Source organism: Chiloscyllium punctatum, chromosome 2, assembly GCF_047496795.1.
Source record: "Chiloscyllium punctatum isolate Juve2018m chromosome 2, sChiPun1.3, whole genome shotgun sequence".
NCBI lineage: Eukaryota > Metazoa > Chordata > Chondrichthyes > Orectolobiformes > Hemiscylliidae > Chiloscyllium > Chiloscyllium punctatum.
Genome location: NC_092740.1, coordinates 39,502,114 through 39,519,443, shown reverse-complemented (window position 1 = coordinate 39,519,443; position 17,330 = coordinate 39,502,114). Strand labels below are relative to the sequence as shown.

Sequence of the window (17,330 nt, the reverse complement as noted above, 5' to 3'; positions counted from 1 at the left end):
AAATTGATACAGTGAAAGGCACCCATAGAACCTGGACTCTTGTACAAGAGTCCAGAGCAAACGTATCCAATAGGCTGAGTAAATATATGAAGAATTATTGGTAGTTGAGTGATTCAGTACCTGAGAAACGTGAACAAACACAAAAGGTTGCTACCTTTTCCTTTCGGGATTGTCTAAATGTTCTTTCATTAAAAAGGAAGAGCAACTTAGTTTGATTTGTAAAATCTTGTACTATTTCTCATAGTGCCCCACACAAACTCATTAATCAGCAAAAAGGGTGAGCTATTTCAAGGGTTCCAGTAACAGGTGAAGCCAGCTGTACCATGCTGCTACTAAGCTGTAGCAATATCAGTGATGAGAACAGGATTCTGCCCTCAAGCCAAAAAGACTTTTTATCCATCTTACAAATAAGTAATGAAGAACATCCACACTGATGTTATGCTAGTTACTTAAGCGATGCGTCCAAATGACTGACAGATTATATCAAATGCTGTTTACAACAGTTGGTGCTTGCAAAAATCAAAACACTGTCCAACATTAGATGTGATACAACAACTGCGAAATAATATTGTGAGGTAAGAATTGTTGACAAACAATTTAAGACCTTTAGTCAGCTTTCAGTGCAGCACAAAACCCAAAGAATGATAAGCCAGTTTCAATTATAATTCCAATGAAACTAATCACTGACTATTAGAAGGACCCAGCTGTCATTCTTACTTGTGCTAGCTTACATGCAACTCCAGATCACCAAGAACATGACTGACTCTTGAATGCCTTCTGCGATAGATGAGTAAAGGGCCAGGGGCAGTTCAAGATGGGCAGGAAAGGCTAACATTGCCAGCAATGCCCATATCTCAAAATAACATCAAAATTTATCAAAATGCATGCTTCTAAATAGTAAGTTTATAAGAATTGATCAATTTCACACATACCTTGAAATCTAAACCCAAAAAAGTGAACAAAGCCAGTAAGATTCTCAAGGGGTGGAGTCAGTGACCTATTTGTTAAAAACTGAAAAACCATCTAAAACCTGCGTAAACTTTGAATAGTAATTGGGACACATTTTCAAAGCTCAAATGGTTTTAAAAATAACAACATGTATCTGTCACACATAGCCTAAACACCTGGCAGAAATATTTCAACATTTTATAACCTTGAAAGAATGGAACGTAAACTGCATGACTCACCGTACTTTTATCCTTCAGTAGCTTTTCTATGATCTCTATCAATGGTTCTTTTTGCTCTGCGTCTAGACTTTGGTTGAAACAAAAAAAATGAAATAGGTCTTTTTTGAAAAAACTTTGATTAATGTGGTAAGCTGAAGCAATGAACTTAAGAACAATTTCTCTTTTAAAACACATTTGAGAGAAGTGAGCATAAGCAAGGCACTTACTGCACAGTTACAATTAATCTTTACAAGGTGGTGAGAGGAGTCTTCAACTATTTCAATCCCCATGTGAATCAAGTACAGTACTATTAAAGAGGAAATCCCTTTTTTTTAAAACCTAGATGCAGTGAAGGAATCACAACATTTCAAATCCATAAGACATGGAGCAGAAATTAGGCCATTCAGCCAATTAAGCCAAATCATATAATCATGGCTGATAAGTTTCTCAACCCCATTTTCTCTTTCTCCCCATAACTCTTGATCCCCTTGTTACTAAAGAACTTCAGTCTTAAATATATTTAATGACCTGACCTCCACAACCTTCTTTGGCAATGAATTCCACAGATTCCACACACACTGGCTGAAGAGGTTTCTTCTTATCTCCATCCTAAAAGGTCTACCCTTTACTCAAAGGCGGAGTCTTTGGGGTCTAGTATCTCCTAGAAAGGAAACATCTTCCCAACATCTCCTCTATCCAGCTCCTTCAGCATTCTGTATGCTTCAATTAGATTTCCCACTCCCCCCACCCCCAATCCTTCTAAACTTCATCAAGGACAGACCCAAAGTCCTCAAATGTTCCTGATATGTTAATTTTTCATTCCTGGGACCATCAAGATCATGAGACTCTTGAAGAATGTTAGATGGGCCTGTTCTTGTTCTCAGAGGTGGTCAAGGTATTGGGACTTCAAGTTCCTGTTTAAATGGCCTTAGAGAGTTGTGACAGTGCATTTAAGACATTTCATATACACACATTTCTGCCACTATTCAGAGTTGGTGAATGAGTTGATCAAGCAAGCTGCTTTAGTATGAATAATATTGAATTTCTTAAAGGTTATTAAAAGTGGTATCTCATACAGGCAACTCAACAGTAATCCATCACGCTCCTGACATGAGCTTTGTAGATGGACAGGTTTTGACAAATCAGAAATCACCATAGAATTCCCTGCCTCTAACATGCATTAGATTAGATTAGATTACTTACAGTGCGGAAACAGGCCCTTCGGCCCAACAAGTCCACACCGCCCTGCCGAAGTGCAACCCACCCATACCCCTACATCTACCCCTTACCTAACACTACAGGCAATTTAGTATGGCTAATTCACCTGACCTGCACATCTTTGGAGTGTGGGAGGAAACCGGAGCACCCGGAGGAAACCCACGCAGACACGGGGAGAATGTGCAAACTCCACACAGAGTCGCCTGAGGCGGGAATTGAACCCGGGTCTCTGGCGCTGTGAGGCAGCAGTGCTAACCACTGTGCCACCATGCCGCCCATATGTATGACTCATTCTATGACTCATTCAAACAAGCTCGAGATCAATGGTAAGATTTGCATTATATTAACCTTTTCAGAAGTCTCAAAGCGTTTTAAAGCTAAGTAAGAATTTTTGAACATTGAGTCCAATGACTCTTTGGTTCCGAAACATTAACTGTGTTTCTCCTCCCCCCCCACCACCCCCAAAAGATGCCGCCAGGCCTGCTGAGTTTCTCCAGCAATTTTTGTTTCAGACCTCCAGCATCCACAGTTCTTGTTTTATTTTAATATTGAAGGTTAACTGCTCCTGGGTATGAAATGCAGTAGCTAATTTGCACAAGTTCCATCGCTCAAAGGAGTGATAGAAGGTAGAAATTATAGGTAGCAAAATTCAGTATTAGAAATTGAAATGTTCCCAAATGGTATCTCATTTACCATAAAATGACCCACCTGTAAAGCTTCTGAATGGCATGGGCAGCAGTTTTCCGAACATATGGAGATAGGTCATTGACAGCTTCCTTAATAGACAGCATCATTATTGGCACAATAATTGACACTCTAATACTGGAAAGAACTCGTAAAGCACTTGCCCGAATCAACTGATTAGGATCCTGGAATGAATTGAACAACAAATAATAAGCAATTACTTATAGCCTTTTCTCTCCCTTGTGATCACATTTCATACATTATTCATTGATGGGATAAGGGTGTCACTTGCTAGCTCAGCATTTATTGCCAATCCCTAATTGCCCAAAGGACAGTTATGAGTCACCCACATTGCTGTGGGTCTGGAGCACATGTAGGCCAGTCCAGATAAGGTTGGCGGTCTGCTTCCCATTGTGAACCAAGTGTGTTTTGCCAACAATTAACAATGGATTCAGGGTTATCATTAGACTTATAATTCAAGATTTTTCTTAAATTTAAATTTCATCATCTATCATGGTAGGATTTGGACCTAGGCCCCGAGAACATTACTTGGATCTCTGGAATAATAGCCCATCAATAATACCATTAAGTTGTCACCTCCCCTAAGGTTCACCGGAGGCTAAACCTTTAATTGCGTCATTGATAAACCTGCAAAACATCATTCTTATGTATCATCTGAAAAGCAGAGGACAACTTTAACAATATTTCAGGATAGTCAAACTCACTGATGTTATCAACGTGACTATGGACAATGATCATGAGCTAGTGTATTTCCATTTCCCCTTCTATAGTGGATTTTTCAGTCTTGACAACCAACTAAGAAGATTAAGTAGCCCAAGGGGGTTTCTGAAAAAGGCAAGTGTAAGTGGAAAGGAGGGTGTACTCTACCTCCATGAGGTGTAGGTTGTATTGTGTAATTTGTAAAAAGGGAAAGATATTGGTCCCATATTGAAAATGTATTGTGGGTGGAATTCTTTTCAACAGGGCTGTATAACATTTATGCAGACACCATGAGAGCACTAGAGGTTCTTTTTAGCTGAAATGCCTTAGGAAGACTACTTTTACTCAAGTATGATAGATAGATTCCCTTTGGTGGAACTTCATTTTATTAGAAAATGGAAATGAAGGAGAAAAATATTTGATTAATATTATTGAAAAAAATTAATATCAAAGGATCATATTCACTAATCAAATTACTGAGATGGTTATAATTTATCCACGAATTACGTAGACATTTAGCAGTACTAACCTTCAGCGCACGCTGAAAGGTGCTGATTGATAATAAGGCCAAATCTTGCTGCTCTTCTGCATAGCGTACAAGGTAAACATACACCAGCTTCTTCAACTGTATAAGGGAAGAAGCAAAATCATATGCAGTTAGTGAATGATTTGTTAAGATAAACTGGGAACTTTTTATAGTGTAGAGCAGCTTCGTAACAAGATGTTAGAACAACCAAGGAAACTTGATAACAACAATTATACCTCTCTTCCCAGCACAGTGTATGTCAAGAAGTTTGGATTTCTTAACTCCTCTCACATGGAGTCACTTAAAAACCTTGAAAGAAGTTCTCACATTCCCCTTGTGCCACACACACCACTTACATCAAGAGGCCAATTCTGAGCAGAAAATCTATTCCTCAACCATAAACTTGTCATATCTAAAATATAGATATCAGGGAAAAGAAAAGCAAAAGGCTGGAGGTGGTAAAACCCAAAATCAAGTCATTCTTAACATGTGCAGGAGTTGCTCACTCTCCTCCAAAGGCTCTCCTTCACTGTCCAGCTCAATGAATTGTCCTGGTACGGTTCTGCTATTACCCATCCAGAAATAAAGCATCTCTGGCAAAACTTCTCAAAACATTCAGCCTCGGACCTTCGGGTGACCATCCTCCAAGGTGGACTTTGGAACAGGCAGCAGAGAAAAGTGGCCGAACAGAGGCTGATAGCTAAGTTCGGTACCCATAGGGAGGGCCTCAACCAGGACCTTGGGTTCATGTCACATTGCAATGGTGGTCACCATTGCACTATATATACATACAGATGCGCACACAGACACCCACACACACCCCCTCACAGACTTAAGACACTCTGCACTCACTACACACACACACACTTTCTCACACTCTCAACCCCCAACCCATTCAGAGACACACACACACACACACACACACACACACACACACACAGACAAAGACCCACATGCACACATTTTGTGGGGTGAATTTGAACTTGCAGGGTTACATTGTACTTTGCTCAAAAACTGCATGAATTCATTTAAAACTGTGTTATCTCACTTTTTAGATTAGAATCAATCTAAACATCATGGCATAGACAGAGAACACAAGGGGGCCAACACCTTCAACATATTGGAGCTGAAAATGTGTTGCTGGAAAAGCGCAGGTCAGGCAGCATCCAAGGAACAGGAGAATCGACGTTTCGGGCATAAGCCCTTCTTCAGCCCTTCCCCTGTTCCTTGGATGCTGCCTGACCTGCTGCGCTTTTCCAGCAACACATTTTCGGCTCTGATCTCCAGCATCTGCAGTCCTCACTTTTACCTTCAACATATTGTCTAGCTATCACCATTGTTAACAGCTAACCCGAGAATGCAACTTTTTAAAAAAGGTTTTGTGATTTACACATGAAAGAAGTGAAACTATCACTTATTCTAACAGATGAAAGGCTTAACAGAATCAATTTTTCAATGTATAATTTCAGTTACATCACACTGTAAATTTTTGCTATAAATTGTGTGTGTTAGGACTGAGCCCTCCACTACCACCTGATGAAGTAGCGTTGCTCCAAAAGCTAGTGTGCTTCCAGTTAAACCTGTTGGACTATTAACTGGTGTTGTGTGATTTTTAAACTAAGAATATTATGATTTTACTACTAAACATTAACTGTCCCAACACAGCAACACTCCATAAACACCCTGTGGCAGAAATGCAAATTCAGAAAACAGATGATATCCAGGAGGAAAGATCAAAAGACAATTCGGACAGAAAATTCAGACAGGGTGCAGCAGTCAGGAAAGATGTACTGCCTTCTAATCCTGAGACCCCAGCAACAACTGCTGAAAGTTAACTAAAATCCTGGATCAGAGAGTGCTTGACCACACCCACTCAGGCTGCTTCTATGGTTTCAACTTCTGGGGGGCGGGGGGGGGGGGGAGAAACCCAAATTCCCACAAGCTGTTTATCTTCTCAGTCTGCTTGGTACCTGTCCCCCAATCTCTCTAAATGAAACCATGAAAAAACACACAAAGCTACAGCATCGGCACACAAGTTTGCTTGGCTGTCATCAGCCTTGAACCATTTTGTCTCTATCTTGCCACTGATTACTTTTTTTTTTAAAAGGAATCATTCAAATTTTCTAAGCCCTTTTCTACTAAATTACCAAGCTCAGGAATGCTATTTCTAATTCCAACCGAAAAAGGACACACTTCCAAAATCAGCCTCTTGTATGGAGTACAAAGCTGTTGAAGATCTGCTCATGAGAATTCCCTCCAACTCTAGATAAGAATCCTCTGCCCAAATCCCTCCTTCAAACTTTCACCTAGCTCTTGGTCTCCACTTTAAACATCGCTTTCTTCAACTTGGTGATCTTTATCCTTTTGATACTTTTCTATGTTATACAATTGTGCACTTGACTTCTTGAGAAGATTTGTAGCTCAGGTTGTGGAGGTGGTTGTTGACTTGCTCACTGAGCTGATAGGTTTGTTTGCAGATGAACGTCACCATACTTGGTAACATCTGCTTCACTGGAGGCACACTGATGTTATCTAGTATGGTAACAAAACGTCAAACAAACTTACCAGCTCAGCGAGCAGGTAGGCAACCTCAGAATTGTGCATGTTCTTGAAAATAAAAAGTTGCCAACCCTTCAGAGAATTAGTTACAAATTCCACAGAGAAAAGCTAAAATTAAAGCTCAGCTGTTAAAGCATGATGGGGCTCTTCCTACATGGAAATGAACACCAAGTTGGAATCGACAAATGGCAAGACTGTACCAATTTCTCTCAGCATTACCGTCCATGGTTAAACCAGCAGAGGCTGGGAGGTGACTAGATTGATACATAATGCATGGTAGGGTGAAGGTGAAGAAAATGCAGTGCCGGAATAAAATATTTTAAAAATTGAAAAAACCAAAATTTCAGTATTAAAAATATCAAAATAAAATTCACAGTAACTCCATTGAATTCTCAAGGTTCAGGTTATATTGCACTAAAAGTAAAATAATGCCCTTACTGAAAAATATAAAATATATATTGTTCATAATCCAGAAACACTTTTCAGAAGCAAAAGTGATAAAGTTGGACAAAACCTTAAAAAAAATATTGCATCAGCTTTTATCTAACATTGAGAATATTCCTCTGCACAGCTACCAATATTAAATCACTGAAGGTTGCAAAACAGCTGATTTGCTCTTACCCAGGTTTAGATTAGATAAAATCAATGCTAGCCACAAGAAACAACACAAATAATCTGACTGCAAATCCACAGCAAAAGACTCTTTCCCAAAAAAACGTGAGACCAGAAACAGGAGCACACAAGATGACGTGACTTTGCTCCCAGACTAAATGTTATTTTTCTCAGTGCTACCATGCTTCCTGATGTGATGCTAATCATAACGCTACCCTGTCCAGCTTTAAGAACTCAAGCAGACCTTCCTAAGCAAGCAATTTAATTAATCCATCAATTCTAGTGCAGCATACTCCGTGACATACTGGTCAAATCTTCGATTTTTTTTAAACTATACCAGTGATTCATTAATGCTACTTTTGTATCACCTTTTAGGTGATGAAAACTCTCAAGCTATGAGTCAACCTTATAGACGCAAAACAAAATCTACATAAATTCATACACAATAATATAGTAAAATTTGATTTCTTGCTCGGTCACAAAATGAAAACTTTAGTCACAAAAAAAATCAGGGATATAAAAATCACAAGCAAGCATTAAGGTCTTTCAGATTAAAGGTAGAATTAAAGTAGACTAGGTAATGGCATGCTATTCAACAATGGGCATGTCAGGTACAGACATTGTTCAGTTTATAATAGAAATAAAAACAGCAACACCTCACAGTAAATGGAACATACCTCAATGTTTTTACTAGCGACATTCTTCACAACAGCAGGAAATAATTCTGAAGCATTTTTTCCTTTAGCAATCATCTGTAACATGAATTATAGTCTCAATTATAGACTCAGATTGGTTAACAGATATTCTTTTGTTAATTATGCAATGACTAATGCCATGGTAATCCATTTAAATTTGTAAATGGGTTCTGTTACCATTATTACAAAAACATGAGCTTTCAACAACAGCATAGGCACAGCTGATTTGTGATTTGAAAAGGAGATGGGAGGATGATAATACTGACATTTAATTTATACTTATGTGGTTAAATAATAGATAATACTAGCTTTAAACACTACAACTTATTTTGCCTTTTAAAAAAGCTTTTTGTTTGCATCCACGATTACCAACATCTTGCAGCATTGCTCGTCTCCCCACAAGTCTTGCAAGGCAGCACAAGATAGAAATTCAATACCAATTCTTTTATGGTTCAGTGTAGCAAGATCAATCATATCAATAGGAAAGCAGCAAATAGCGCATATAAAACATTTGAGAAAAGGCAATGTTATGAAAGCACTTCTTTTAGTGAGATTGAGAAGAGAAACTAGACCAGTTTGATTTCACGATGAAAGTTCATGGATTAGCATTGTGGGACGTTTCTTGCAAAAGCCACTTGTTAAGACATTGCTTGGCAGCTTAGAACATAAACATTTATGAAAAGGAGATAAGAAGTTGAAGCTTCTCAATTTGCATTGAGAACTAGGGCACAAGAAACAGACTTGAACAAGGACACCATTTTATACAGTATGAGAGGATGAACCATCACTGACATGACGATCGCAGCAAGAAAAGTTAACAGTCTATCTTAACTCACAGATCAGGCAGGTAGATTCTAAATGGTCACTGTGGAGCTATAGGGATGCAACAAGGCTTGGATATCTCCATGCACTTTTTAAATTTTGGAAAAGAAACAAAATACAAATTCCTTTTCCCTAAATAAAACATGGTCCTGTGCATTTGTACATGAGGTTTCTAGCACACACACACACGCTTCACAATGATCCCAAAAGATTCTCTTCAATTGGTTTCTGACCTAACTCATAGCACAGTCCAAATTATTTATTAAATGAGTTTTAACAGCAGAATCATTTCTGGTCATGAATATACTTTTCCGAGACTTGTTAGCATAGTCAGGTTGAACACAAGTGGCATGCTGTCTATTGCAAGTGGTCAATGGGAAATGATTAACGCAGCCTGTACTTCTGGCATCACACTGGTACCAAAACTCATTTTAATACTCATTCATGTGGTCAGCAAATATATTTTGGGCTTGATAGCAGCACACTTAACGGAGGAAACTAATGAAAATAAAAGCACTAGAGCAAGCCAGGTAGCATCCATGAAGAGAGAGCATGCTAATGTTCAGAGTCTAGATGACTCTACATCAGAGCTGGGGTGTGGGGTGCTGGAGGACAAAGGATTGTTCAACTGTTTGTAGATTTACCAAATTGTAGTAGAAGGCAACAACGAACTTCACCTGTAATTGCGACATTTTGCCCTTCGAGTAATCCGAAGTAGACTGGGCACCATCCAGGGGAGGGAAAGGACTGTTCCAATGGAATGGCTTACATTTGAATCCGACAGGGACCAGAATCTTTGTGAACTGCATAAGTCTGTCTGTGTGCATGTGCATGCCTGCCTGTCTGCTTGTGTTGTCCACATGAAAAATTATGGAAATGGAAAAGGGAACGATGGGCTCAGCTGAGATTAAAGTTTCTGTAACAGAAAGAGGATAGGCTCTGGAATCTACCTTCAGGCACAGGAGGGAAGAGAACAGGTCGACTCTCAATGCAGGACTGAAGACACTATTTAAATGCATGCAGTAGATAAAACAAGGTCACTCAAGATATTGCAAATTGAAATCTGCAACATTATGGGCAGAGATGTGGGTGCAAAGGGATCAGGTCTGGGAACTAAACATCTAAGGATTTGCATCCTATCAAAGGACAGGCAGATGGGCTCAGGAGCAAATTTGATTTGTTAGTAAGAAATGAATTTAAATTGAGAGCAAGTAATAGAGTCAGGAGGTGCAGAATCCGTATGGGTAGAGTTATAGTTATGGAGTCATACAGCATGGAAATAGTCCAAGCAGTCCATGCTGACCATAATCCCAAACTCAACTATCCTATTGTTTGCGCTAGGCCCACATCCATCCAAACATTTCCTATTCATGGATATATTCCAATGTCTTCTAAACATTGCAACAATGTGCATCCACCACTTCCTCTGACAGTTCATTCCACACATGAAACACTCGAAAAAAATTGCCTCATGTCTTTTTACATCTTTTACCTCACCTTAAAATATGCTCCCTAATCTTGAAATCCCCTACCCAGGGAAAAAGACACCTGCTATTCACCTTATCTATACCCTCTCAATTTTTTAAAACCCTTACAACATCTCCACTCAACCTCCTCACTCTAGTTAAAAATAAAAGTCCTAGCCCTCCAGCCTTTGCTTATAACTCAAACCATCCATTCCCAGCAACATCCTGGTAAATCTCTTCTGAACCATGGGGAACTGCAGAGAAAAGACCCTGCTGAATTATGTAAAGACCTCCATCAGTAGTCAGGATATGGGGAAGAAAATAGTTCAGGATATAGAAAAGCTATGTAAGAAAGGCACCAATACAATAATCACAGGGACTTCAATAAGCAGGTCGACTGGGAAAATCAAGTTTGTAGCAATCCCAAGAAAAGGAATTTGTGGAATGTCTGCAAATTGGTGTCTGGAACAGCTTGTGGCAGAACTCAGTAGGGAGCATGCAATTCTGGATTTGGTGATGTGTAATGAGACAGACTTGATTAGGGAGTTTAAGGCGAAGGAGGTAGTGACCATATGATAGAATTCATTCTGCAGTTTGACAGGGAGAAGCTGGAATCAGATGTACTGTTATTACAAGAGAGCAAAGATAAACCACAAAAGACTGAGGGAGGAGCTAGCTAGAGTTGGTGGAAGTGGAGCCTACCAGGGAAGACCGTTGAGCAGTTGAGTTTCTGGGGCTAATTAGAGGCGTAGCAGAAATTCATCTTAAGAAACATACTAAGGGAGGATAAAACAACCATGGCTGATAAGGGAAGTCAGGGACAGCATAAAAGCAAAAGAAAAAGTATACAATGTGATAAAGATTAGTGGGAACCATTTAGAAGTCAGAAAAACTAAAAAAAAAGCAATAACAGGAGAAGATGAAATATGAAGGAAAGTTAGCTAGTAATATAAAAGATTGCAAGAGTTTTGTTTAAAAATATTGAAATAGTAAAGAGGGACAAGATAGACACTAGACTGCTGGAAAACAAGACTGAGGTAGTAATGGGGAACAAAATGGCAGAGGAATTGAATAGGTATTCGCAGACTTCATGGTGGAAGGCACCAATAGCACAGCAGAAATTCAATAAAGTCAAGGGACACAGGTGAATGCAGTGGTCGTTACTAACATGAACATGCTATAAAAGCTGAAAAGTCTGAAGGTGGCTAAATGACCAGGACCAGGTGGACTACTGCAGGATTATAAAAGGAGATCGTGGTCGAGATTGTGGAACTACTAAAATCAGGGACAGTCCTAGAGAACGTAACACCCCTGTTTAAGGAGAGAGTGAGGCAGAACACAGGAAATTGTCTGCTGGTTAGCCTGACCTCAGTCAGTGGTAATATTTTAAGAGTCCATTATTAGGATGACATCATGAAGTACTTGGAAGTGCATGGTAAAATAGGACAGTGTCAGCATGGCATCGTCAAGGAGAGGTCTTGCCCGACTAGCACATCAGAATTCTTTGAGGTGGTAACAAACAGGTTAGACAAAAGGAGAGTCAGTGGATGTGATCTACTTGGACTTCCAGAAGGCTTTTGACAAGGTGCACACAGGAGGCTAAGAACCCATAGTGTTAGGGCCAAGGACTGAAAACTAAAAATGCGATAAGTCACAGCAGGTCAGTCAGCATCCAAGAGAGAGAGAGAGCATTCTAAGATTGAGTCTCGATAACTCTTCAGAGTGTTAGGGGCAAGGGATAAGGTATGATAGGAAGAGAGGATTGGCAGACTGGCAGAAGGCAGAGTGTGAGGATAAAGGGATTTTTTTTTTAAAAAAGGGTGGTAGCTGGTAACTAGTGGACTTCTGGAGGGGTTAGTTGTATACATCAACAATCTTGAAGGAGAAATGGAGAACATTGTTGCTAAGTTTGCAAATGACAAAGATAGGTGGAGGGATAGGTATTTTTGAGGAGATGGGGAAGCCTCAGAAGGCTAAGAGTGGACAGTTTGAAAACAACGTGGGAAAGAATACGGTTATGTACTTTGGTAGGAAGAATAAAGGGATCAGGCACGTTGGCTCAGTGGTTAGCACTGCTGCCTCACAGCACCAGGGACCCAGGTGCGATTTCCACCTCAGGTGACTGTGTGGAGTTTGCACATTCTCCCCGTGTCTGCGAGTGTTTCCTTTGGGTGCTCTGGTTTCCTCCCACAATCCAAAAATGTGCAGATCAGGTGAATTGGGCATGCTAAATTGCCCATAGTGTTAGGTGCATTAGTCAGGGGTAAATATGGGGTAGGGGAATGGGTCTAGGGGAGTTGCTCTTCAGAGGGTTGGTGTGGACTTGTTGGGCCAAAGAGCCTGTTCCATACTGTAGGGAATCTAATCTAATATTTATTTAAAAGGGGTACACTAGTTTCTAAAATGGGGAAAGGCTTCAGAAATCTGAAGCACAAAGGGATTAAAGAGTCCTAGCTCAGGATTCTCTTAAGGTTTGCATACAGTTGGCAGTTAGGAAGGCAAATGCAATGCTAGCAGTTGTTTCAAGGACTAGAATACAACAACAGAGCTGCACTGCTGAGGCTGTTTCAGGGTCTGGTCAAATCGCACTTGGAATATTGTGTACTAGGTTTGGACCTAGTACATAAAAGGTACAACGAGTTGGCCTTAGAGGCGGCCCATAGGAAGATTGCCAAGAATGATCCTGAGGATGAAGGACTTATCATACAAGGAGTGGTTATGGACTCTGGGTCTGTACTCAACGGAATTTGAAAAGGATGAGGTAGATATTCATTGAAATCTAGAGAATACGGAGGGGTCTGGATAGAATGGACATGGAGATTATGTTTTCACTAGCAGGAGAGACTAGGATCAGAGGGCATAGGGTGAGTGAATGACCCTTTAGAACCAAAACAAGGAGAAATTCCTTCAGCCGGATGGCAGTTACTCTGTGGAAACCAAGTCATTGAGTGTATTTAACTCAGTGGCATAGAGATTGTTTATTAGTAAGGGGTATTCAAAGGTAATGAGGGAAAAAGGCAAGAGAATGATGTTGAGAATGATGTTCAGCCACAATCGAATGGTAGAGCAGACTTGATGCACCAAATTGCCTAATTCTGTTATGTTCTATGGTTTAATGGAAAGTGGTGGAAATAAGCCCTTTTTGATTCTTCATGATTCATGATTGATGTTTTTAGCAGGGTATCCAAAACCATACAGGATAGTTTTGACATATGCTCTCCCAGCATCAAACCTACTTGATAAGCAGATGGCTAGGGCCTTATTCAATAGGTTACCGATAAAACTGACCTTGCAGCACATATGTACTGAAAGCTGAGGTTCATCGGTCAATAACAGTAGAATTCCCAAATTTTCAACTAATACATCAAAGAAAAGGGAAATGATTTGATTGTTCCATTTGAATACTAAATTTGAAAGCAAGATGAAGTTTATTAAGCTGCATAAAGAAATTCTTTGATGCAGCTGCAGATTCAAATATCACAAAAATTGTCACATTTATACTAGAAATATGCAAGGAGAAGGAAAGTCCAGGTCCAGTCCTTGCTCTGTTGTTTACCTTGAGATGTGTTTCTTCAATGAAAAGATCAGTAACCTTCAATGTTCCAGTCCTGCACAATGCCCTGCCCTCTCTACCAAGTCCATTTTCCTTCTTTCAGCACTATCATGTGCCTTATCTGAATTTAAGGTTGGCATCTTCTGCACCTTTCCCCAACCTCCAATACTTCATTTAGTTAGTTTCTCACAATGTCTCCTCTTTTTCCAGCTTGATGGTCCTGTCACTTCTTGATGTTCTCAAATGTAATCAGCACATTTCCAGCCAATTCTGAGGTTACCATGTAGTTACTATCAAAATTCCAAGAAGCCCTCTATCTCACCTGCAATACCAGTCATTAGAAATCAAAATACCTTTCACTGGAACATCAAACAGTTAGGTGTACCTCTCCACCACTTACTCTTTACTAGGAGACTACTTGATTGCCTTCCAGCTTATGTGGAGTCAGACTTTCAGTACCAGAGTGGGAAATCAAATCAGCTTCAGAAGATAATTTTAGAAGAATTTATAGTCGGACTTTAGACGTAAGCTCATACTAGCTCTTACTTCCTCCACAGATGCTGCCAGTCCCACTGGGTTTCTTCGGCAATTTAATTTTTTAAATTCAGATTTCCAGCACCTGCAGTATTTTGCTTTTCTTACACTGTTTTGGATTATATTTGCACTTATGCTTACAAATGATGTAAAGCAAATGGAGGCAAGACAGATGGCTGAAGATAGACCAGTGTTTACTCCCATTTAATTGCAGCAAAAAGCACATGGAGTAGAAAGGCCAAGTCCTCAATTAATTTCCAACCTAGAATGCCACAAGCTAAATGAAAGAATTAACTCTTGTTGCAAATTAAAAATCAGGCAGCTGTCATGCACCAACAATTGTTTATCAAGCTTGACGTCATAGTTAGCAGTACTGAAACTTAACACTAAATACTAAACTAATTGGGAGATAGCGTTAACTGACAAAATAAATAGAGGTTACAAAAGACAGTTATGTTACAGTAATTCAGTATCCGCTATTTGATTACAAATTAACTGTTGAGATCAGTGTCTGAGATTGATTTAAATTACCAAGATTAATTTAGGATTAGCTTCTTAAATAGCTTAAATAAGTTATCATTCAACGACAAGCCTATTGAACAGATTAAAGTCTATTTTTGTACTTGGCCATGCTTCTAGAATTGTGTCTTTATCCTCCGAAGTCCAATCAAAACAGTGTTTCTTGCAAGAAACTGGTTAGTTCTGAGAGGTCAGTGACAAACCACTATTATCCCAGTTAATATTGTGATAATAACTGGACAAGTCAGATCGCAGACTGAAATCTGGCATGGAAAAATTATGTTATTTTAACAAGGTGGTCTTTCACTGAAATGCAAATATTCAATGCTGCAGATGCAGATTTAATAATAAGATATACAAAGGAAATTAAGGTAAAATAGAATAACCCAATTATTTACATATGACACATTTAAAGATCCAGAAACACATGGTAAAAACACAATCCCACTAAACCCACCAGTATCGCATTACTGTACTCAAAATTCCTTTCTCTTCTCCCTGCCTCCAGCTGGGTTTTTACAACAATTAGCAATGGTCCTCAGACCTTTAATTTAAGGCATTTCAGTAAATTCAAATTCCACCTTCTGCCATGGTGGAGTTCTAGCTGAGACCAAGAACATTAGCTTATTCCCTGGACTACTTGTCCGGCAACAATGACACTACACTATTGCCGCCTTGCAGAGACAGGGTTCCCAGCAGAGACAGGGTCTCCAATTTTATATTTTTTCCAATTTTAATTTCCTTGTAAGTGGGTGGATTTTGCATGGCCTAAACATTGGTATCAATGTTTTAACAAAGATCCACCTTTCAATGTATATCAGACAAAGAATTACTATGCTCCCACGAGGAGGTTGAACAGTTCATCCACTTTACTAACCTTCCACCCAGACCTCAAATTTACCTGAACCGTCTCAGACTCCTCCCTCCCCTTCCTAGACCTCTCCATTTCTATCTCGGGCGACCGACTCAACACATTTACTACAAACTGACTGACTCCCACAGCTACCTAGATTATACCTCCTCCCACCCTGCCCCTGTAAAAATGCCATCCCATATTCCCAATTCCTTCGCCTCCCAGGGGGACCAATTCCACTACCAAACAACCCAAATGGCCTCGTTCTTCAAAGACCGCAATTTCCCCCAGACGTGGTCAACGATGCTCTCGACTGCATCGCCTCCACTTCTGCGCTTCTCCGCCCTTGAACCCCACCCCTCCAATTGTCACCAGGACAGAACCCCACTGGTCCTCACCTTCCACCCCACCAACCTCTGGACTCCGTCATTTCCGCCATCTCCAGACAGACTTCACCACCAGGGATATATTTCCCTCCCTTCCCCTATCAATGTTCTGGAAAGACCGCTCCCTCCGCGACTCCCTCGTCAGGTCCACACCCCCCACCAACCCAACCTCCACTCCCGGCACCTTCCCCTGCAATCTACAAGTAGTGCAAAACTTGCGCCCACACCTCCCCTCAAGGCTCCAATGGATCCTTCCATATCCATCGCAAATTCACCTGCACCTCCACACACATCATTTACTGTATCCGCTGCACCCGATGTGATCTCCTCTACATTGGGGAGAGAGGCTGCTTACTTGCGGAATGTTTCAGAGAACACCTCTGGGACACCCGCACCAACCAACCCAACCGCCCTGTGGCTGAACACTAACTCCCTCTCCCACTCCACTGAGGACATGCAGGTCCTTGGCCTCCTCCATCGCCAGACCCTGGCCATACAACAACTGGAGGAAGAGCGCCTCATCTTCCGCCTAGGAACCCTCCAACCACGGGATGAATGCAGACTTCTCCAGCTTCCTCATTTCCCCTCCACTCACTTTATCTTAGCCCCAACCCCCGGATTCAGCACCGCCTTCTTGACCTGCAATCTTCTTCCCGACCTCTCCGCCCCACCCACTCTCCGGCCTATCACCTCCTTCCACCTATCGTGTTCCCAGCGCCCCTCCCCCAAACTCCCTCCCCCCTACCTTTTATCTCAGCCCGCTTGGCACACCAGCCTCATTCCTGAAGAAGGGCTTATGCTCAAAACGTCGATTCTCCTGCTCCTTGGATGCTGCCTGGCCTGCTGTGTTTTTCCAGCACCACATTTTTCAACAAAAAATTACTATGCCACTAGCTTCAAGAACTACTGCTAGAATTGTAAAAACAACGAAACAATTAGGATCGAGAATCGACACAAACAATGCTGGAAAAATTCAGCAGGTCTGACAGCATCTAATGAGAGAAAACACAAAGAAGA

At 40.6% G+C, this 17,330-nt stretch overlaps 1 protein-coding gene across 1 annotated transcript in view; it reads right to left on the bottom strand.

The window, feature by feature from the left end:
• ap3b1a (adaptor related protein complex 3 subunit beta 1a) overlaps positions 1-17,330 on the bottom strand; it is a 314,446-nt gene that overhangs the window by 249,630 nt on the left and 47,486 nt on the right. Inside the window, exons 3-6 of the mRNA XM_072547465.1 lie at positions 8,163-8,237; positions 4,318-4,413; positions 3,093-3,253; positions 1,188-1,254 (exon numbers count right to left, since the gene is read on the bottom strand). Of these exons, the coding sequence (XP_072403566.1) occupies positions 1,188-1,254; positions 3,093-3,253; positions 4,318-4,413; positions 8,163-8,237 (399 nt within the window). The remainder of the gene's footprint in view (positions 1-1,187; positions 1,255-3,092; positions 3,254-4,317; positions 4,414-8,162; positions 8,238-17,330) is intronic.